The sequence below is a fragment of the Cyphomyrmex costatus genome, unplaced genomic scaffold (genome assembly GCF_001594065.2).
Source record: "Cyphomyrmex costatus isolate MS0001 unplaced genomic scaffold, Ccosl1.0 scaffold467, whole genome shotgun sequence".
Classification (NCBI taxonomy): Eukaryota; Metazoa; Arthropoda; class Insecta; order Hymenoptera; family Formicidae; genus Cyphomyrmex; species Cyphomyrmex costatus.
In genome coordinates, this window is record NW_017278933.1 from 60,880 (window position 1) to 83,907 (window position 23,028).

The following is a 23,028-nucleotide window of genomic DNA, read 5'->3' on the forward strand; positions in this document are numbered from 1 at the left end:
AAATCAAAAAAGTCTGTTAGTAAGAGGTGGATAAGCGGGAAAATAATACAAAATTCCGTGCCGCAGGCGTCGTCAACCGCCTGAGCCGGGCCTCTGTTTCTTTCGTTGACTTACTATGATTAATGCCGGACTCGGAGTCTAGGTGGGCGGCCGCCAAAAGTGTCAGCACCGAAAATAAAAGAATTTTCAGCATTAGATCAGAATTGACCATGGCGTGGATTTCGAGTCGCGCGTTCGTCCTTGGTCCGTACGATTCCCTCACATCCGTGTACCACATGGTAAAGTACACGAAGAACATATCGACCGGCGAATAAATGCATGCTCGAGTGAAATTGAGTCTTAGCAGACGTTGGAATCAATTCTATCTTTCTTTTTATTGTTTTCTTTATAGGATTTATTATGATTTTGATTTCAGTTTCGAGAGATTGGAAAATAATTTCTCAGATGCCAATAATTCGGTTTTGATACAAACATCGGATGCATAACGGCACTGCGGCATTACTTTTTAAATTCTTGATGGATTTGGAAGTCGATTCTAATTATTGATGAAATTCTGGGATAACTAAAACTGATTAAAGAATTTTCACAAATAATTGTATGCAAATTTTAATTCAATCTAGATTCGAGTTCCAAGAGATATTTAACATCAAAAGAACCGGCGGGATATATGTACGACAGACTCGCGAAACATTCGTTAAGAAATCGTTGACTCCAAACTCATCAAAGAATTAATGACGTTAAAGAATTAAAAACCCGGCAGCTGTGCGCGACACCTTGTATACTCTGGAAGTAACGCCCCGATCAAAATGGTTTGAAATGTCCGTAGTGGCGAAACATAAGCGAGCTTATTTGCTCTTGTGCATGCGAAACGATCAGGAATGTGCTGGCTGTGAACAAAAGTAAGACGATAATGCAGCCGATGCGATAGCATGCAGTCGTATCGTAGGCGAGTGTTCTCGTTTTACAAACTTTTTTACACATATACTTTTGCATGTACAAATGCCGTGCGATCGACGGTCAAGAAGGAACATTAAGAAATCTGAGATATATGCAGAAAAAGATCAAATCTTCTTCGAGATTTGTGCGTGCAGAATCTATAGTTGAACGAGAGCGATTCTCGACTGACTGATTGGTGCATGAAATTGGTTAAAAAAAAAAAGATATTTATTATTAAAATATTAATTTTCTAATTTAAATTAAAATAAGCAACAGTCAATATTTCATTAATATTGACTAACTCCAACGCTTTTTAGCTTCTCTTAAAAAACAAAGAGAGATAAAATAAAAAATCTATCATAAATTTTATAAATTATACACTTTTATGCAATATTTAGAATTAATTTAATTTTCCGAAAAAGGCACCATTGTCTTCAAATTTATCGAAGAATAAAAATACCCCTGTCACCATTTTGCTAACCAACACTTCTATGTTATTTACTCACTACAATTTCAATTTGATCAAAGTTTACTGTACAAAGTATTAGATATATATGCTTCAGATGTGCGTAATTATACATCGTCATGCTATATATATATTTTATATATACACACAAACACACACACACACACACACACACACACACACACTGACTCGATTTAATAAAGGCCATTAAAAAATCAGACAGATAACACGAAAATTTAATTGCGTCGATTGCGTGTTCTATGCGACCTGCGAAGATTAGTTTGCGACAATTACGTTCACGACAAGAAGCGATAAGGACCGTCGAGTGTGAAGTGCTGCAATGAGATTAGTCTAATACTTGAAAATGTTCAACCTTATCTAGATTTTGATGTACGATGCACCATTATATAGAATATTTTGCGTGTTTCCTTTGTCTTATTGTTAGACAATAGAGTCTAAAATCACGATGGTGAAAATTAAGTGTTGAAAGTCCAAAGAATGGCCTATCAAATTCTCGCGAAAACGATCGTATTAAATGTATTTAAAAACTTTTAAGTTGGGAGAAAACGCGACGGAACACCTGGAGTGCACATTCTTATTTTCTTTTATCTATAGTAGGCCTAGATAATACATTCACGAGATGAGTCACGCGCGGGCAAGCCGACTCGCGTGACTCAAGAGAATCAAAAAGAGACTCGATCCGATAAGTGGATCGTTGGAAAAGGAGAGGTCCTTCGGTGAGCACGATGCGCCTGTCTCTGATTCCGTCCTCCTTCTCTTTCACGTGCCATCGTAAGCAACATGTATGCCGCGTAATATAGATCGATTGATTGGACTTAATCAACGAGCGTCCATCCGAGTCGTAATGCGAACGCGACTTATGGTAATCGAAAATGTGTTAAGGCTCTCTCTTGCGGGGTGACCTTCGATCAAGGAGACGGAGACGTCGCAATTCAGGCGAATCTTCGAAAGGAGTAGACGCTCTCTTCTCTATGGCTGCTCCTTTTACAGCAACCTCTTTAGGTTTTCGACTACTGCAGCAACTCTGAAACCGGTTGGAAAAACCGGTGGAAAAACGTCGCTCGTGCTAAAACCGATTACTTGAAAAACAACAAGAGTTATTCTTCACTCTCTCTCTATGAGATATTTCCTCTTCTTCTTTTCAATCAAAATTACGAACTTTAACTTTTTTGTTATTTGTAATATAATTGAGAAATTTTCTAATATATTATTTTTTTAACATATTGTATTCAAGAATTTTGATATCTAACAATTATAATGTGTGCAAAGAGGTTTAATTTCTAAAACCTCTGTTTTTAATTTATTATTTTTCAAGTGATTGATATTCTACATTTTGCAGCTGTACGAAGCCTCCTGCATCACTCTGTATATTTTACTATATACTGCCATTTACGAAAGCAAACCGTCAATGTGCACCACGTTTATAAAATGTCTGCGAGGGACTAAATCATACAGTATTATTTACATTCAACACATGGTCGCTATTATTTCTGCTTAAATTTTTATCTAATTCACAAATACTAAAAATATAACTTGTAAAATTTACAAAGACGTTTACAAGACTCTACGAGGCCAGAACGTCAGATGGACAGGACTGAGAAATGAATGTTACCAGTTGAAGATTGTATCTGCGCATTTCTTTTTTTACTCGCCGTCCTTCCACCCAAACCTCAACGTAATTTGCAATCCGGAAAAAAAAAAACAGTTCGTTCCCTGCATCTTTTTCAATTTATTAATAATGTTACGCTTCGCGCGATGGTTCGGATTATGCTCTTCAAGTATCTCGGCGAAACGCGTGAGAACAAAGAAGCTACTGTACGCGAACCTGTACGACAGAGGCTCTCAAACAATTTTGTTTTCTCTCTCTTTCTTTTTTCTTCTCTCTCATTTAATCAATATCTCAAGAATTCTTGAATTCTTTCAATCAATAGATCTCTGTCAATATAGAAACATTTTTAAAAGAAACAAGAATCTTTTTTTTTAACATATTAGATATGAGATATATTAATATTCTCAACAATTTTTTAATTTTTTCAAAAATATCTCTTTCGTTTGAAGTAATAGATAAAAACAATATCAATTATATATTACTAAAAAAAAAAATAATTTTTTTTAGTAAATATTTATAATACGATATTGAAATTTCTTAGTTATGACATTTACAGCTTCATTTAAAAAAGTCATAACTGTGAAAAGACATATTAACAATCATCAGAAACAACATACTTATTCAAGAATTAGTCATTTAAACATGGAAGTCTGTTCAAACGATTTTAACGAGTTTCGCACGAGACGTCTGCTGGTTTCTTCTGGTCATTAATTCGGCAGTAACGAATATGGAATTCGTGGTACCGAAGGCCCGTGGTAAGGACGTCATGAATCGGATATTGAGGTTGCACTTCCGGCGGCGGAAGCGAGCGGCAATGGCAACGAGGTTTTCCGAGCTTCGGAAAGGCTGACGCGGTTGTGGTGAACACGGTGACTCAATTACGCGAAATTTCAACGCTTTTAACGCCGATATAGTCAGTATTCTCATCGCGCACCAGTGCATCCGGTTCTGAACTCTTTGTTGCACTTTGCGGTCCTATCGAAATAAACTCAACAAATCTAACTCGTGACGTTGAACACTCTTCGTAACATTTTCCAGACAAAAGAAAATAATTGCTATTAAACAATGTTAAAAATATTAAAATAAAATCGCGTTTGAATATAATCTGACAAGTTAATTCCTTCTTTCACTTTAGCTTTCATGTAGGGAACAACCATGTTTTGATTACGCTTGGACTGGAAAAATGAAAAAGAATCGAGCCAAATAATTGACTAAACACATTCATGGTCAAACATTGTAATCGCATTCCACAATCACTCGAATAACAAACGACGTTGTAGTTAAATCTATTTATCGAGTAGCGTGTCAATTGTAGTAGTCTCTTGTGTCGTTTTGATATAGCCGCTTTGGTCATTAACCTTGGGAACACGCATAGCTGTGAGTAGACATCTATCACGTAAACATAATTGTGCGTGAGGTAATCGAAACCTTTCAACCGTAACAGCATTATTATACGCACGCGAGTACCGTCATTTTAAGTCAGTTAAAAATGCAGGAAGAGACGATATATGTAACAAAATAATATTTATTACGGAAATTAAGTTTGACGAGATCATATGATTCCAGCTTCACCTGCTTCAAATTATAGTAATCGCGTATGTCTTGCTATCCCATAATTATAACATCCCAATGACTATTTACATAGTGTTGAATACTTTCCTCCATTCATTTAAATATCGAAAATCTGACATAACGCAAACTGAAAAAAATAAGCTCATCGATATTACTTCAGACTTGAAATACCTATTATGAAGAGCCCTCGTTTTTCAATCGTACGTACATACGTATTTCCGGAGACAGAGATCACTCTCGCGCGCCTCAGGAAGCTCGCGGGAGCAGCATTCGTGCTTACGGGAGCACCAGGAGGTTAAATGGCTCGTATAAACCGCGGTAGTTTAATTTGTCGAGCACGCGTGTCTTCAGCGAGCGAGCGAGCGCGTGCGTGCGTAAAACACAATGGATTCGCCGCTTGACGGAAACCGCCGTTGCCACCGCCGACAACGACGACGACGACGACAAACGTGCTAATGGACGTTGACTTACCGCGTTAGACTTGGGTTTCGACGCGGCCACGTAGGCTAAATATTGAATCACTTTCTTTGTGTTCTCGGTCTTGCCGGCGCCGGACTCGCCGGTGCACAAAATTGACTGATCTTCGCGATCTGCAATAAACAGAATACTGATGATTGTAGACTATTGAAAAGAATATACTTAGCCCTGTTGATTTGTTCCAATTTACTATGAGCATACTATTTAAATCAATATGTAATTTAAAAAATTCTGAAAAATAAAAAATAACAAATTTTTATAGAAAAAAAATCTCAGATTAACAGACAGAGTCATTGAATACCAAAGAAAAATTTTAAATAAAATTTTTAGTAGAAAATAAATTACATACTTTGAATAAAATACATCCGAACAGACTATAGCAGGGTTAAATATATTTAGATATAGCTTAGGATATAAGATTTCTGCGAGAGTTGTTTAAAATGTAATACATATTTCATGCAGAATAATACAAAAAGTTAAGGAATAATAATGCCTGATATAGTAAAACTTCGGAAACTGAACATAAATAGTGCAAAATAAAGATAATGTTGATTGTAATTTTCATTTTCTTGTCACGCAAGATTAAAATAATTAAGAATTAAACTTTGCAAATAAATTAACATAACATTTTATTATCGCAAGTATAGGTTTAAATAAAAGATACATTTTGCCAATTCTCATTCTTTGAACATTAGATTTTAATGTATCAGCTAATAATATTAATTTGATGCAAAATACATAACTAATAAAACTTTTTAATTAAGTTGATTATGTCGTTACCTTGCAACATAGAACGATAAGCCGTATCGGTAATGGCAAATACGTGTGGTGGCACTTCGTGTCTCTTAATACCTTTGTACCTTTCCATAATCTTCTCTGTATATATTGGCAGTCTCTTATAAGGGTTTACTACGACGCAAAAGAGGCCGGAATATGTCTGTAACAAGAAAGGGTTTCGATTATGTCAAGTTCCATATTTATAAAATCTAATTAGTACAGTTAGACCAGGGCTTCTTAAGCGTTTTTTTTTTTCTTTTTTTCGAGAAACAAAAGCGGAAGACTTGTCTTGTTTATTAATTAGTAGAGTTAAGACCAGTTCATAATCGGTTCCTTAGAAGATTGTCTCAAAGTACAGTCTTAAGATGTCATGAACCAATGAAAGAACAGCATTAGAATCTTAAGACATTACTTAAGATAATCTTGAAATAATAACGGACTTAATATTTTCATCTGTTCATATCTCTCAAGTAGAACATTATTTCTATTTTATTGATTAATTTTTAATCGAACCGATTGCTTCATTTAGCTCTCCCGGACTTAAATAAAAGTGAAAGCATTCGTACGCGGATCTATTCACGTGACCTAATTGTTTTGGCGGAGCATTGTTTCCGCTGACGCTGATAAACATTCCAGGAATTCTCTCGTGATAGTGCGAGAAGCCGCTGGAACGGCACGTAAAGCTCGATGGAATGTCCGATCGATGACGTCACATTCACCATGCGATGCCGGTTCGCGAGCGGGAGGTAGAGAGCGAAGTAGCAGAAAGAGGCCGACATATACTTCTGGTTCGCCGTTCTCCGGCGTCTTCTACCTCCGCGCTCTCCCTTTCTCGTTCGGTCGCGCGTTCTCTCGCACGTTTTCTCCGCTGCGCCGACATACACATGTGCATGCGGGTAAGTCGACTTCGCTATACGACCGGTGGTCCTGAAACCGAGAGCCTTGACTCTCGCTCCTATCCTCGATGAAACGAACCATTTCGAGGAATCGAGTCCGAGTCGACAGGTAACCGGCTTTAAATTCACAGATAGACCATAAAATTTTGTACGATTTACGGAGAGCAATATTTTCGGCTGTCAGATGGTTCCATCACATTTGATGAGTGAGTCAAGTAACGGAGATACGTCTATGTGCATTGGTTGCATGGTGGATTTCTTGAACAGTTTGAGATTTCAAGATAAAAAACTTACACGAAGGAATATAGTCATCATGTATATGTAATCATGTACACATACTGTTACATTTTTCATCATATTCTTTCAGAAAAATTATTTGAAACTTTAAAGGATAACAACATAATACCGGTTTTGACAAACGTCTTATCTAAATAAGAATTACTGTTCTGATTAAGAAACATTTAATCCATTAATTCTTATGTAATTTCGGCCGTAAAAAACTTAATAACATTTTCGTTTAATCTTTGACCGATAAATACTGATAACAAAATATAAAATTATCAAGTTAGATTTAATAGGATTCTTGATTATGTTGAACAATGTCATTGATATCATAATGTAAACTTTCCTCTAAGATGATTTACTTACAAAACGTACATTATCATTTATATACTTTTTTATAATATTTTATGATAAGATAAAATCTTATCTAAAATCTTATCCGGAAGCATATTTTATTCTCGATTAAAAAATACACTTAATTTAATTACTAACGTCGATCAAAATTATCATCTAGTTTTACTATCTAATGTCTAGTTTTGTCTGACAAGCTAAAATAAATTTAAATTGAACGTATAAAGTGGTCCGCTATTGTAATTTGCATAAGTTTAGTAATTTACGATTCAGTTCGACCGGATCGAAAGTGTTTATCGTAACACAGCATTTCACTACCACAAGGATATCCGTTAACAAGCAAATAAATCATGTATCTCGCATATACAGGCAGCGGCAGCAGACAGACCTCTATGACTGACTAACGAAGGGATGGTTAATCTCTCGAGTGCGATATCGAAACAGAGCAAAGTTATTTAACCTTTTATCAGTGCGAGCAAGTGCACGCGAGTATCATTCACGGTTGTCTCGTAACTTGCAATATAATTACACGTTTTCCCCTTGACTGTCTCTTGCATTAGATCTGTTTAAGTTGCTTGCACTTTTTGCACTCAGAATCTTCACTTTCTCTTTAACACCTAAGTATATTTATTTCATTTTAAGTGCAACCATTTTTGGAAATTTCAAGCAATGCAAACGTTCCAATTGCGATGCTTACATGCGCTTTCTCTGCGAATTATGTTAATTACAATATGTTGTTAGATATCGAAGGAGCAATGGTAATCTAATTACTTGAGTTAAATAACATTTTGTTAGATATACTTTTAACTTCCATATGTGTGAAAATATAAATCAATTTATTTCTGTGATTAGTTTCAAAGTAAATATCGTCCATATTAACGTATGCAGTTATAATAATAAATAATAAACTAAATTTGAGTCAAATTTAATACATTTTCTTGAGTTAAATTGTTTAATTTTTTAGTCAAATTAACGACCGAATTATATATTAGATAGAAGCAGTGATGATTTATAAAAATAATTAAAAGTAACTCAAATTGGGTCTAATTTGACGTTATGAATTTAACAGTGTATCCTACACGATTCTCGTCACATTATGTAAAAAAAAGTAGATATTGATTTACAAAGACAACTTTGAAAAATTACGAAATAGGGAAAAATATTAATAAGTTGATCGTAATATATATAGCTGAGCCATCCTTCAACGAAGCAATTCTCTCGTACGTAATCAATTTCGATTACTTATACCTACATTTTATGCAGAAAGACAGTTCGCACAGCCTACGCGTGTACGCGTGAATTATCGTTGTTTACGCATAAACGCCCAACATTGATATCGTTGCGACAGTCGCAAACGATATTCGTCGGCGGGAGACAGCGCGCGAGCGTAGGTGTTAATAAACGTTCCTCTCGCTTTTATCTGCCTTCCATTAAACACGCGCGCGATGACGCACTTAATTGCGTGAGTCCACTCAAATTATTCACGTTGTCATTATAGGGTCGCTAGATAATTCCTCAGGGAGATTGTTAGCCACTGCTTCATTAAGTTCCAAACCCGCGGACACGTTGTTCTTCACGACGACGCAGATTGAGCTCTCCGGGCATTTTTTCGGCATTACCCATCTCGTCGCCGTCGCTGTTTTCTTGCTCTTCGCGCTCGTCGTATGTATATCCACTTTCAAAGGTCGCGACGAATCACCGCGCCGGTTGCCTTCAGAACTGCCTACAGCGTGATTCACACACATTCGCTTTCCCCGGTCCACTCTCGGACTCTTGCAGCTACCCGCGTCATCATTCGTGGAAGAAGTCACCCGGAACCGTTACCGGGTTTATTTATTCTCCACGGCGTGATTTCCACGTTAATTTGCCGCGTACTTTCGTAACTCTTCTCATTATGGAATGGTAAACAGCGGTCGCAGTTAACTGAGGTTTATTATCGTATTTCTCTGTCTAATTCCGCAACAAGAAGAGATGGAGAATAAGTTAGAGCTCAGTTAACTTTAAATAATATTTGCAGCCGCATTCATCTCATGACACAGCACATTTGTTTTCTCATAGAAATCTGATCAGTCATAGTATGTGTCGGTGCTCCATAACTTTCTTTATTATCCAATCCAGGAAATGAATGAATCAAATAAAATGAAGCGATTGCAGCTATTAATTCGTATTTCTCTGCGTTGAATTTTTCATCTAAAAATGTAACCTCATTTTTTTTATCAATTTCAATGTAATGCATGACGCTTCATAAAATTCTTTTCTTTTTCTTGCAACTTAAAAGGAAAATATCATGCTACTAAAACAAAGTTAACATGCCATATTCTTTTGCCAGTTTTGGTTTTCTAGTATAAAAAAATGTGGAATTCTTTATTTTTCCAAGGAACTGTAGAACTACGAAAAGTGTTTACTTACTATATTATTTATTTTTTTATATTAATAGAACGTCATACTAACTTTTAGATCTACTATCTGGTATTTCTTTATAACTACATATTTATATGATAGAAAAATAAACGCTTTGAGGAATGTTAATTTAAGGATCGATCGCCTCGTGTCCTCGAAATTTATGACTTTTCTCCTTGGCATTATTACGAAGCGTCATTCTCGCGTTTACGGAATCACGGTTTAAGCGATTCATCGCGTTTGCATAAAATTACGCGAATCAATAATCGAACTTCGATTCGATGCAATGTGCTTCGAATTCCGTCGTAAGCCGCAGGAACATATGGAACGGAAACCTTTGTCCTCCTTTCCCAGGCAGGACTGTTCTCGTTCAGAGGTCCTCAAAAACCGGTCGGTACTCTCTCGGGTGTCATCGACCCTGCCCAACATTCCTGTTTATACCTCGCCGACGCGACGTGACGGGTGCCTTCTAAGCAAATCCGCAGCCGACGTGATCGCGATGTGCGTTACATCTCAACGAAACCGACATCTTTTACCACAAAGGTACAGCAATCTCTAAATGTACGCGGAGGTATGCTGTCAATAGTACTTGCCGAGTCCAGAAGGTCGAGATAAACAAACTGTGACGGGACGCGATACTTCAAGTTTACTAAAATCTTGTAAAAAAAATTCCATGAGAATTCGCGGATTTTTTCCAAGTGTTTTTATTCAAAATTCCAGGTAAGAGATTAAAGAACATTTCAATATAACTTTAGAAATAAGTTGGAATGCAAATAAACTACATATAGGTATATTAAAAATTAGCAAAGGCAGACATTCCGTAAAATATCTACATCATTTTATGCAATTGGAGTCACGAAGCAATAAAGAAGCTCACTATACTTAATATCAGTAATAAATCTTATTGGACCGTAAGAGTTTTAAACTAAATACCGATGAAAACATGCCGTAACGGTCAAGCTAAATCTTGCATGCTTCTAATATAATTTTATTTTATTTTAAGAATCTACATACATAGTATCACACGAAATTATATTAGAAGCATCCAGCTTGACCGTTACGGCATGTTCTCATCGGTACTTAATATCAGTAAGTTACTCTATGCTGCAAAATATTTTTTTCAACTCTGATTGTTGAGTAAAAATACTCGCAAGACACATGAAGAAATACATGAATATAACGTGTGAATGTGTACGTCATACTTATTGCTAATCGATTATGCATCAACATTTGCATTAGCAAGAAAAAATAATGCTTTAAAAAAAAATAGAAATATAAAAGAAAATTTTAAAAGAAGACAGAAATTCCCTGACAACTTCCAGGTTTTCCAAGGTGGAAAACACTGAGTTTAACGAAAGGTAAATTGCACAGCATTATTCTTTACCAATTTTAGAAAGCAAACAGTTCTCTTAAATTACAGATACATAATAGATACCGCAAGTATATCGGATACTTCAACAAGTTTGATTATTCCGACGTCAGAAACGATCATCCCGAATACGTTGCGCGAATTTTCAGTGTAAAATAAAAGTTCTTCCTTTATGAGGTTCGTGATTGCTCAGGATTAGATTTACATTTAATGACCTCACGTATATGGACTATCGAAGACGTGTCGTATCTTCGTGAATCACCTCTTCCACGCTGATCAAACGCAACGATGCGTCACTCGCGGTGTTTAGTTACACGCGCGCATGTCTCGCCTCTCGTATTTTCTATTATGGGACATCTCGCTGGACTTTTTTACGGCGCCCCAGGGGGTTTCGTCAGAATTTTCTTTCGTGGCGCCGCGCCGGTGGTAACAAACACGAATGCGGGACGACAACCGTAAAAGGCATCGGACCTGCCGCGACTCCGTTACCGGCTCTCGCGGATCGCTTCACCCATCGTTTCACATAGCGGCCGCGTCTTTAAGGCACCGCGAATAAGCGGGTTAAGGACGCTCGTCCTTATAAGGACTCGTCTTTGCCTTTTTGCGCTTGCACTCTGCAAAGTCCATCTCGCTCGTCTCTCTCTCTCTCTCGCGCGCGCGCGCGCACGCCTTTTTTCACCCGCGGCCGGCATCTGACCGCCTCTCCCCGTATCCGCGATTGCCCTCGATCGAGACAAGATCGAAAGTCTTGATCCCAGCGCGGACCGCTCGCTCGAGACGGCGCGAGAGGCATGCGCGTGATCAAGTGCAATTTGTAACGAACGGTAAAAGCGTGATTTGGATGCGGTATATGCTTTATTATTGCGGGTCAAAGTTGCGGCCCGCGAAACAAGATCGTAAACCCCTATACGACAAAGTCGCGAATGCTCGAGGCTATATACTTGGAAATTAGCATAAATTCGCTATTAACATACGTACTACCTTATTCATTTTTTTTTTTTCACTGTTACAGATACTTCTGAGGAATCTTAAATTGACTACTCTTTTCCTCTGTTCCTCTGCTTTGTTATTATGGATTAAAATTACAATTCGCGAAGGAGAATTCTTCCACGATGGAACTGCAAAGACCTAGTCGTTTGCGAAATTAACATAAATCTATACTACTAACATATATTAGTATTTACTAAACACAGCTTATTTTTTATTTCCATAAATTTCCTGATATTAATACAGTTTTTTTCAAAGAATCTTGCGGTTACTTATACATTCTTTCGTTATATTATCAGAAATAACTTCATTGTTATCATATAAGTAATAAAAAATGCAATTCATGAAATGAGATCGTAAATTTTATACGATAAAAAGAAAAGGCAAAAGTCTAAAGTCATTTCCTACATTTAGCAGCAACGTGTACACGTCCCTCTCAACTCTTATCGTTGACAGATTTGTATCGAAAGAAATTCAGGTGTTTGCTAAAAGTAAATAACTGACCGAGAATTACGAGATTGGAGTTACGATATCACGTAAAATAAAACTGATTCCTCGTTACGCAATTTAAAGAGCGTACTGCGTTTATAACCAGTCTTTAAAAGGACGAAAAGAAACGACACCACACCTCCTTACATCCAACCACTCTCTAAAAATGGTACCGCGTCGCTGTAATGACTCCAGACAGGGAGAACGTAAGAATACCACTCATTCGCTAATAAAACGGGCTCTAGGCAAAACGTGTGTCAAGTATTCGACTTCGTATACAGCTGTACAGTGTTGCGTTTATATGAGAAATAAGACTGTCACATACATATATTTCGACATGCCGTCGCATCGAAATACATTATCTCATCGCCCCAAGGCGACAATCGTATCGCTTTAGCGAATATTTATCGAATGAATGCCTTCGAGCCGGCTCCAGACGGTGCCTTCACTCGCCAAATATTCGACACCTCCTGCGAATGCATTTGCGTGACGAATTTTAAACGCCACGCACTCACTCGACAAATATTTATGAATGCGATACAGATATCGCGCGCGGGGCAATATTGCAATTTTATATACGATTGCTGCAACTTCGTGCGACGTTGCATAAAAAGAAAACTCGTCGCGTAAAAGTGACATATTTCATTTTGCCGAATGATGCAGAAGCAAACGTATTGCGTGTTATTATTGTACATTGACAATTGGCGTTACGTCATGACGTATCGCGACCGCGCGATATTTATCTTGGTCCGGCAAATAATTGGTCGGTGAACAGTTTGCTGAGCGTTGTTTGAAACCCGCTTAAAAGCCGTGTCGTATTACGTATCGGAGATTGCGATTGCACAGCGATTGCGTATCGAAGATCGATACCCGACCAATGAAGACGAGAATGAAGACGAAGCGAGCGATGATTGAGATTGAAGATTCTTTTTTTTTACTTTAAGTCCATTAACCTGATCTACAATTGTTACACGATCATAACATGAAACCCCAATGTAATAAAATTTAAATGAGAACTTATGTATTTTTTATGTTCTATTTAATCCTATATTCTTTTCTTTTAACAAAGCTAACGTGATCGTTTCAATTAAATAGTCATAATTTATTTGTATGAAAGAAAATTCTTAGAAATCGTTTTATTAGATGTGTGTGCTTTACATAAATTTCAATACATGTAAGTTCAGAAATATTCGTTCGTATCTTCGCACGTACAAAAGTTGTTGTATTTTAAATGATATATATTATAATTAATACATATTATATTAAATAACATATTAAATTTTATATTAAATAAATAATTAAAGTTTAATGTGTGTAGGTGCGTGTAAGAAATTCTAAAAATTCAGAGTCCTAAGAAGTTGAAAGATTTTCACGTGGACACATCAATCAATTTTGCGAGAGCATCAGAAGCAGCGATGAGTAATATAAAGTAGTATAAAGTAAATCACACGGTCGATAGTTGTCGAACCGTTACAGTCCAGATACGACCCGTATACGGTATGCACGGACAAAATCAATCGGATTCGCACCATGTACGGACAAGGATAACGATGTACGTATACGCATAAGCGTTGCGCAAGAGTGACGTTCTTTACGGCGTTATACCTCTTGGCGACGGAATTACGAAAAATTGCTGACGAGAACGCGGGTTCGCCTCTTGACCTCACGAAAAATCGCACCGCGCCCGGCCGTTGTTCGCGTCGGAGTGGTGCTTTCGGAGGTACGGCACCGTTAAATTACGACACGAATGTAGAATGCCGGCGACAGGTGCAGGTGAAAAATGCAGAAATACGATTACATATCGCGCCCTTGTTTGCGTTGTAACTTAGAGCCCGACTAACATTATGTTGCATAACGTGATGTCTAAAATTAGCTCTAAAGTATAGCTCTACAATATAAAATATATATATAATAAAAAAATCAATATACATAACAAATATTTGTACATTTAAATATATTGTATATTTTGACTCTTTAGGGATATATTTTCATGCTTTTGTTCGCGACAGATTTTTTATCAAATTGAATTTGAAATTTTCTAAAAATACATCGTTATAGCAATGACCATTAATTGTGATAATGGAAAATTATCATTATTCTTATATAACCGGAAAATTCTAATTTTTTCATTTTACAATCTTTGGCCAATCTTTTGTCATTCATTATCAAGATAAAATCATTTAATATACTATAATCATTTAATATAGATACTATAGGTATACACATTATTACAACATGAATTTTAATAATGCCGATAATTAATGATAACAGGCAATGAACGACGCTCAACATTTCCGTTTAGGAACTCATTTTTACGCGCACGTTCGTACTCTCACGCCGACGGTTGTCTCGAAAGCGAATGTCGTAACGATCGCATGTCGATCATGCCGGTTGAGCGACGGCCCTGAGACGGCCGAGGCGAGAATTCCGCATGAATTCCGGAATGTTTCTACTTGAGCGGTATCTCCGCGCGCGGTGTAAGAGAAATTCCGCGTGTGGTTACTACACGCGTAGCACGTTACGAATACTAATGCGCATACTAATCGGGCTAATGCCGTGAGGCGGAGACCTCGTGTGGCCGTACTACCTTCTCGTTGCGGCTCTGTGAATTCTAGTTCCGAGAAGCCGACTAAAGGCAACAAGAACGTCCACCAGAACCTTCCCGATTCGTCGCCGGTTACTATCGTGAGTATATCGGGCAAAATGTAATACCGAATGATGAAGGAAGCAGCGTCTTTCTACTAACCTCCTACCCACCATTTCTTCCAGCATCAGTTTTCAAATAACTGCAATTAATATGAAGCCAATGTTTCCGCGGTGAAAATATCGAACAGTCTGTAGTTTTAGAATAATTAGTGACTGTAGAAAGGAGACTTCTGGCGAATTAAGTTTCAAGAGAGAAAGTATATACATAAATGACAAAATCATATTTCATTAAATTTCAAACAGGCATTGTTTGAACAGAACTTTGATTTATGACTCGGTCACAAAAATATAAATTATTAAAAGTGGAAAAATTGATGAATCAAGAATGACCTTCTTCATTATAATGAAAAATGATTAGAATAAAAAATTTCGTGAGAAAAATAAAAGTCGGAGAAACAATATAAAAGAAAAGTGTACAATCTTTCAACAATTCGGTGGTGGTCGACAATTCGTAAGGTGTCATCTATTTGTTAGATGAGTAAAATAATTACCATCTTTGTATAAAATTAAAATTTAAAAAAATGTGAAAACGTTACACTTTGATATTGTCTCATCATCCATACGGAAATAAACTTAATATTCAATCGTTTTTTAAGGATTCGCCGATTCATCGGCGGATAAGAAATTCGCAATTTTGCAACGGTAAGCCACATTTCGCCAAGGTGACTCTGTCAAACCACTAAGATGGCGTCTCAAGATCGGCCTCCCAACGAATATTCCAACCTTCCTCCGCCTTCACCCCGATACTCTCCCTTTCCTCATACCTCTCTGTCACTTTACCTCTCTCGCGCTATCGCTTTCTTACCTTCTCCTCGGAGAACGTCATCGGACTCTGTCTACCTTCGCGTTTACCGAATCAGTCACGCGTGAGTCACGACGAGCATCGACTCTCATTCTACGAGTTTAGAAGAAAAAACATAACGAGAAATAGAAGACGATTATATTATTATTCAGGTCTCTCGGGTTGCCACGTATTATTTTGTATCAAAATTTCACTCACGTTGCAAAAGTAATGAAAAATTAAAGTCTGTCAGCGAAAATAGGAGACTTTATTTCTGTATATGATATACCCTCGCGATTTCGACGAATCACATCGAGTATTTAATTCGCATCTTTAAGCTAGCGTCAATAATTCTTTTCGGAACAAACGACGCGTCTCGACCATTCGCTGCTCCGATTTGCACGGTCTGGTACACCGAGATAGGGAGCGATGGGATAGCAAAATTTCGATCGTATGAGGAAACAGCTAGCTACCGAGCAAAACAGTTTTTATAGATCGCGAGTTTGTCTTCTATATTATATCGTGTACAGTTTATTCCCGATGCGATAACGCCCGTAAAACATATCGAATGTCGACGATACCGGTTGAAATTCTGAGCATCTCTTGTCCAAACAAACGCTCGCATGAAGAGAGTTATGACGAAGCCCGTATGGAATTTCTGACGTAAATTTCAGCTAAATCCCTAACACATCCGCCCGGTTATAGCACGACAAATTCATTAAGAGCTAGCGAGATGATACACAACGAACTGAACACGCGCCTCTTACGAGGGCGATAAAAACTCTTTGCCTTTGCGATCAAATTTAAACCCGTTCTGCGGCCCCAACTATATGGCAGCATTTCTCTCGGCACACAAAATTGCCCATGTACAGGATGCTCAATAAATCATATACATTTCCCTTGAACCAAAGATATTAAACGCGTCGATTATGGTTATTTTCGGGTTGTTTTACGACCTGCGTAAAATGTCTGAGCAATAAACGCGTTGATTGCAATCGACTTTCCGTTTTAAGAGAAGACATTCGTCTGTCATCTGGCTAGCAAAGGTGCCTCTTTAATGCGGCAATATAAAATTACAAGTTACATCGTTCAACGCGTGTGAGAACAGCTGCACACGATTCGCTATCTTATCGAATGCGACTATCGAATACTTTCTTGGCAGCAGGGAGGAAACACGAAAACTATGATATACGATAATAAAAGAGAAATCACAGCAGGAAAACATGAAAACACGTTTCTTTTCATTGAAACAACAATCGATATTTACTCGATATTTGTTCCACGTACACAATTATTCTTTACATTCCGAGCAAACTTTATCAATACATATCGCCCCCTCTCTATTACAATATAATAAGTCTAACACGCTTTATCTGAAGAAAGTAAAAAAATCCCATTGTGATAAGTTTAATTATTTTGATTACGTTGCAGATATTTTCCAATAATTTCTTATGCAACTTAAAAAATAAATATATCGTTTTCCTTTCAAGTGCAAGTAAAATTATTTGCTTGTGTTTCACTAAAGATTTTATTTAATTGTTTTATATGCCACAAAATTTGCAGTACTTTATTTTAAAAAATCAATTTAAATTTATTTATATTATATTTTCCAAAATACTCTTTTAAATATATTCTTAATAATCACAATATAATATATAATTGTAAATAGTCCAAGAAGCATTCAAACTAATATAATCTACAGCACATCGTCTATCGTATATATTTTTACTGAAATTTATGTAACAATGATTCCTAATAACAATATAATAATAATAATTCACATCAAAATCTAGACTTGCACGTATTATACTGCTTCATTCTCTCTGACATCTTAAATATATAGTCTTCTATCAATATTTGCAGTATTAGTGACAATATTTGAGATTCAAAGGAACGAGTCTCCAGGCGACGGAAAAACCAACACCTGCTTCCAAGTATGGAATCAAAGTTGAGGAGCGTAATCAGCGACCGCGTTTAAAGCGGAATCAAAATTTGCGTGAGTCACACGCTCGCCATCGAGTAAGGTGGGGCAAGCTTTTATCAACCGGCGATAAGCGAAAGCATCAAGGAAAGGCCGGTGCCGGTTGCACGTACATACTCGTCTCCCAACATGTAGGTGATACTCCGTCGAGACTCGTGCATGGAATCGGTGACTATCGGCCACCGCCCGTGTCCTTTTTTCGTCGCGGTTCTCCCTGAATACCTGACCGCAACGAATTTCGTCCTTGACCATAGGACCAGGTTTCCTTTCAGAAACTTTACGCACCGTGAATATCGCCCGTGTTTATTACGAAGGTAGGTAGGAGAGAACGAGAGAGTGCTCGGCGAAAAATGATCTGAAATGACTGAAATTCGTCCATTCTCCCATCCGAAACTTATAGGTTGTATCTGATAATTGTATACGTGAAGGTATCTAATGATGAAAATCCATAGGTGCCTTTTGCTCGATATTAATTAACTCTCGTACATTGGACCGACAGAGACCTGCAGTGCAGGTATGTGAGAGACGAACGTTTTTACTTCCCACACACCGCAATTATCTCTTGCAAAACAACTTTCTTCATGATATTTTTATACCATGATAATTCGTTACCTTATCTTATACTTTGCATCACAACCGCGCGTACTTTTATGCATGTTTTTCCCAAATGAAATCCGATATTGCGTATCAACGTCGTAAAATATACAACACATTTTAAAGACGTACTTGCATTATATTATAGTAATAATTTTTTTTTCAACTGCTATTATTTTGTAGTAATATATGTAAAAAACTATATACATCTAGTAATAGTTAAAAAATATAGTATACATCATGCACTAAAAATGTTACATCAATAGCACTATTTTAATTACAAATAATTTTATTCAATAACATTAAATGAAACTATTAATGAAACAACTATATCATGTTCTTATTTTGATAAAATTTTATTTGTTTTATTATTAGGTACTGTTATTGAATAAATAATATTATTTTTAATCAAAATAATGCTATTAGTATTATAAACATACTTTTTTTAGTGTAATTAAAAAATCAAAAGATATGATGTTCAAAAATTTAGCATTTTACTATTAGAAAAAAAAAAGATAGTTAAATATTTAAATCGCGCGCTTTTTCTCGATCGAATTCATTCGCGTCTCCCACACGCATTTTTCTCTTTCCGGTTCTCTCCTCCTTCTCTTTTATATGTCTTCTCTTTTCATCTGCGTCTTACGTCTCTCACCTTCGGTCTGCCGACATTTCCGATATATCTCGCGCGCGGATTAATTCCAGACGAGGACGAGCAAGAGCCGTAGTGAACCAAGAGCTATCTTTAGTTCGTCTTACAAGCGAAAGAGAATCGGCCTTTCGCTCATTGCATTGGTTGGAACAAGACAGCGACCGATTTCGCGATGATTGCTATTTTTCAAAACGTGCCTGTCAAAACCGAATCGATAATCGACAAAAATGCAATACCCGAGAATACAAACGAGATGCTGGGTTTTCTTTTCTTTTAAATAAATTCTCCGCGGCCACACCATCAATCCTGATTTCAACATCACGCACGACTGCAACGACGAATATATTTTTCTGATCGAATAAACAGAGGATAAATGATCTCAGAAAATTTCAAACGTATCAAGATATATGGTGTGGTCTGAAACATGCATACATTTTACGGTAGAAAGACTCGTGGCCGATCTTAATCGCTTATTGCTTAATAACAGAAGTAACGATATTTCCTTAGGATTATTGTAATTATTGCCAATCCATCTGTAGTCAAGCATTCAGTGTTTTGATATCGTCGTGTTAAAATAATATCGATATGTCATTAAAAATTAATTCGCCTATCCCCACCGAGTAATCAAATATCTTATCTCAATATATAAAGATTGTAAGAGAATCAGTATCGCTTGCATGTACACTGTTAAATTCATAATGTCAAATTATACTCAATTTAATCAATTTTTTAATCATTTCTATAAGTTGCCACTGCTCCTCAATGCGTCGTTAATTTAACTGAAACAATGAAATTGGACGAATTAATTCAAGAAAACGTATCTATTAAATTTGACTCGAAAGTTTATTATTCTCTACTAAGTGCATAAATGCATTAATATGGACATTCTTTAAATTCCACAAGAATAGATTGATTTATATTTTGACACATACAAAAGTTAAAAGTAACAAAATGTTATTCAAACTCAAGAGATTGGATTACCGCGTAACTCCTTTGATATTTAACTATGCAAAAGAGACACACGGCTAGGGTGATTATTAATTCTCATTTCAGTAACTTGGAACTGAAACAACCAATAATCTATTAAGCTGTAAAGTTTCTTTCTCACATGTATAGAGAAACGAATGTTCCAGCATGGAAATTTCCTCTCTTCCACACCCGTGTGCCGGTGTGATATAGCGTTCCACTTTCGAGCTATTGATTTATTTATCCCGTTCATCTATAGTCAAACGCAAAAAGCAAAAGGCTACATAACTCCAAATATAAACGTGTTTTTTCCACGCGACAAACTCCGACTTTAGCAACCGAAGACGAGGAATACTGTCGTTTTTGCCTTACGCGTTCCCACCGTGTGTCGGTCCGTAAATATTTTGAAGCTGTCGTAGCTAGTCATCATAATCATCGAGAATTTCGCGTAATTTCGCGAGGCGATTAATTTTCACGGCGACGTGCACGAATTAATAATGCCAACGCGAATTCGAAGTCAAGCTCGGGGACGTGGTGAGTCACCGCGGTGCCTTCGCGCTACGAGGAACATATTAATTCTGCTACGCCCCGGAGAGAGACGGAAATTCCGACGTTTCTCGAAAAGTTGTTGGGAAAATTTCGGAGTCGGTCAGTGACTCTTATCGAGCCTTTTTGTTTTCTTTTATCGAATAATTTGAACCTTTTCTTAAATTTTCTTATCTAGCTGTATTTTGTCTTCACCTTGAATTCTTCTCCGACAAAAATACAACAGATCTCAAAATTTTCTCACAAAATTATAATTCTAAGATACAAGCAAACCATATTTAAGAACTATTTTATAGACAATTTTTTGCAAGCGGTTGGTTAACTCCAATTAGATCTAGTATTTCATTTTCTACTTAATTTGTAGTTTAGACTTAACTTCATGATAATGTATTATAAAAGTTGTGTCGTTCTAGATATGATTAATCACAAAACTGACGGTTTTTAGTGGTAACTAAAATTTTTGTGAAATCATCAATTTACTATATATATATATAGTTAGAAAAATACAATTTTTACATTATGAAGAATTAAGTCTAAACCACAAGTTAATTAGAAAACAAAAAATCAAGCTTGGTTTCTAGCTATAGTTAATCATAAAATTGATTTAATGATAACTTTAAAAGTTATTCACTACAAAATTATCAATTTAATGATTAATCGTAACTAGAAAAATATTTTTACGTTGTCATTAAATTAAATTCAACTACAAGTTAATTAGAAACTGAAGCATCAAGCCTCAGAGTTCGATTTAAATCGAAAGATTTTGCTCCAAAAGGTTCTGGCAAAAGGAAGGAATGAAGGAACGTTTTAAATCGAGGTTAGAGTTAACCGACGTTGGAGGAACCGGCCCTACGGGATGCGTGGAAGGGCCGGTACGCATCTGGCACTTGCACCTGCATCGCCGCGGCTTTTCGCAAGACCATCTCCCGAACTTTCAATTCTTAACCCTGCGAAAGAACAACAGAACGAAAGAGAGAAGCGCCAAATCATTTGCAGTAAAAATGACTGGGACCCATTCATTTTAAAAACGTTCATAATGACGGGTCAAGTCATTAAAACGAAATTGATTTTCTCGCGTCTCTTATTTACATTTCCTTCCTCGAAAAGAATAGTAAAACAAATTTGTCATATATTTTTCAGAGTTATTCTCTCGACGCGATAAACTTGGAGCTCTAATTTTTTTTACCCTTTTGATCGGAATTAAATAAAATCTCCGCGGTGTACAGAGTTTTACGTCCAAGGGTTCCCGAATTTCGAGTCTCTCGACGAACTCGGAGTTCGTCTTGGATTGGAACTCGAGAGAAGGAAAATTGGGTTAGCGACGAGCATAAGGTCATCCTCGGGTGGCTCCGGGGAGAAAAGCGAGATTTAAATACCACTTGGGTAGAATGAATTGGAAGAACGAGCCGCTGAAATATCGCGCACCGGGAAACGAGGCAGGCGCAACAACGCCAGGAATAAAAGGAGTCTCGCGCGCACTCACGTAAATCAGTCCGGAGTAGTATCGGTCCTTGAGGTTATGCAGAACGGAGGCCTCGTTGAGACAGGTGAGCTCGGCCATGTCCTCGACCTTGTCGAACTTGGGCGGATTCATCTTCTGTATGTCGTCCTTGGCGACGAGCACGCGCTTACCGGTCTCCGCGATCTCCACCTCGACCTCGTCGCCGCGCTCGCCCTTGATGCCGGCGGCGACGAAGCCCTGCGTCTCGTGCGGCACCCACACCAGCTTCTTCTGCGTCCATTCCGCTTGGGTCGCCGGATCGTTGAAGCTGTTCCTGTCGACCGACAAGATACGCAGCTCCGGATCGGACCGGTCTACCCTCGAGTCCACGTCCGCCATCTTTGTTTTAGCGAGCGCGCAACACGACGCGACGGCGGCAAAGGTGCTGTGCTGCTGCTACACGGGCCTCTGCCCCTTGTGCGCTCCCGACTATACTTTCTCTCGTTTCCCTGGCCGCGCGCGCGCGCGCGCGTCACACCGTTATCCGTTAGCTGGAACGCGCGCGCAACGTTCGCGACTATCCGCGCGTATTGTGTATTCCGCGCGACACGATCGACTCGGAGTCGAGCCCTGACGACGGCGACGACGACGGTTGCCGCTACCAGCTGTCGCCACGATGCGCGACCAACGGACGAGTGCGGCACCAACACCACCGCCACTATCAAATACTAC

The 23,028-nt window shown here is 37.6% G+C and overlaps 1 protein-coding gene across 1 annotated transcript in view; it reads right to left on the reverse strand.

The window, feature by feature from the left end:
* zip (myosin heavy chain 10) overlaps positions 1-23,003 on the reverse strand; it is a 31,091-nt gene extending 8,088 nt beyond the window's left edge. Inside the window, exons 1-4 of the mRNA XM_018544789.1 lie at positions 22,339-23,003; positions 5,862-6,018; positions 5,076-5,194; positions 115-138 (exon numbers count right to left, since the gene is read on the reverse strand). Of these exons, the coding sequence (XP_018400291.1) occupies positions 115-138; positions 5,076-5,194; positions 5,862-6,018; positions 22,339-22,695 (657 nt within the window). The 5' untranslated portion in view covers positions 22,696-23,003. The remainder of the gene's footprint in view (positions 1-114; positions 139-5,075; positions 5,195-5,861; positions 6,019-22,338) is intronic.
* Positions 23,004-23,028: the final 25 nt, after the last annotated feature.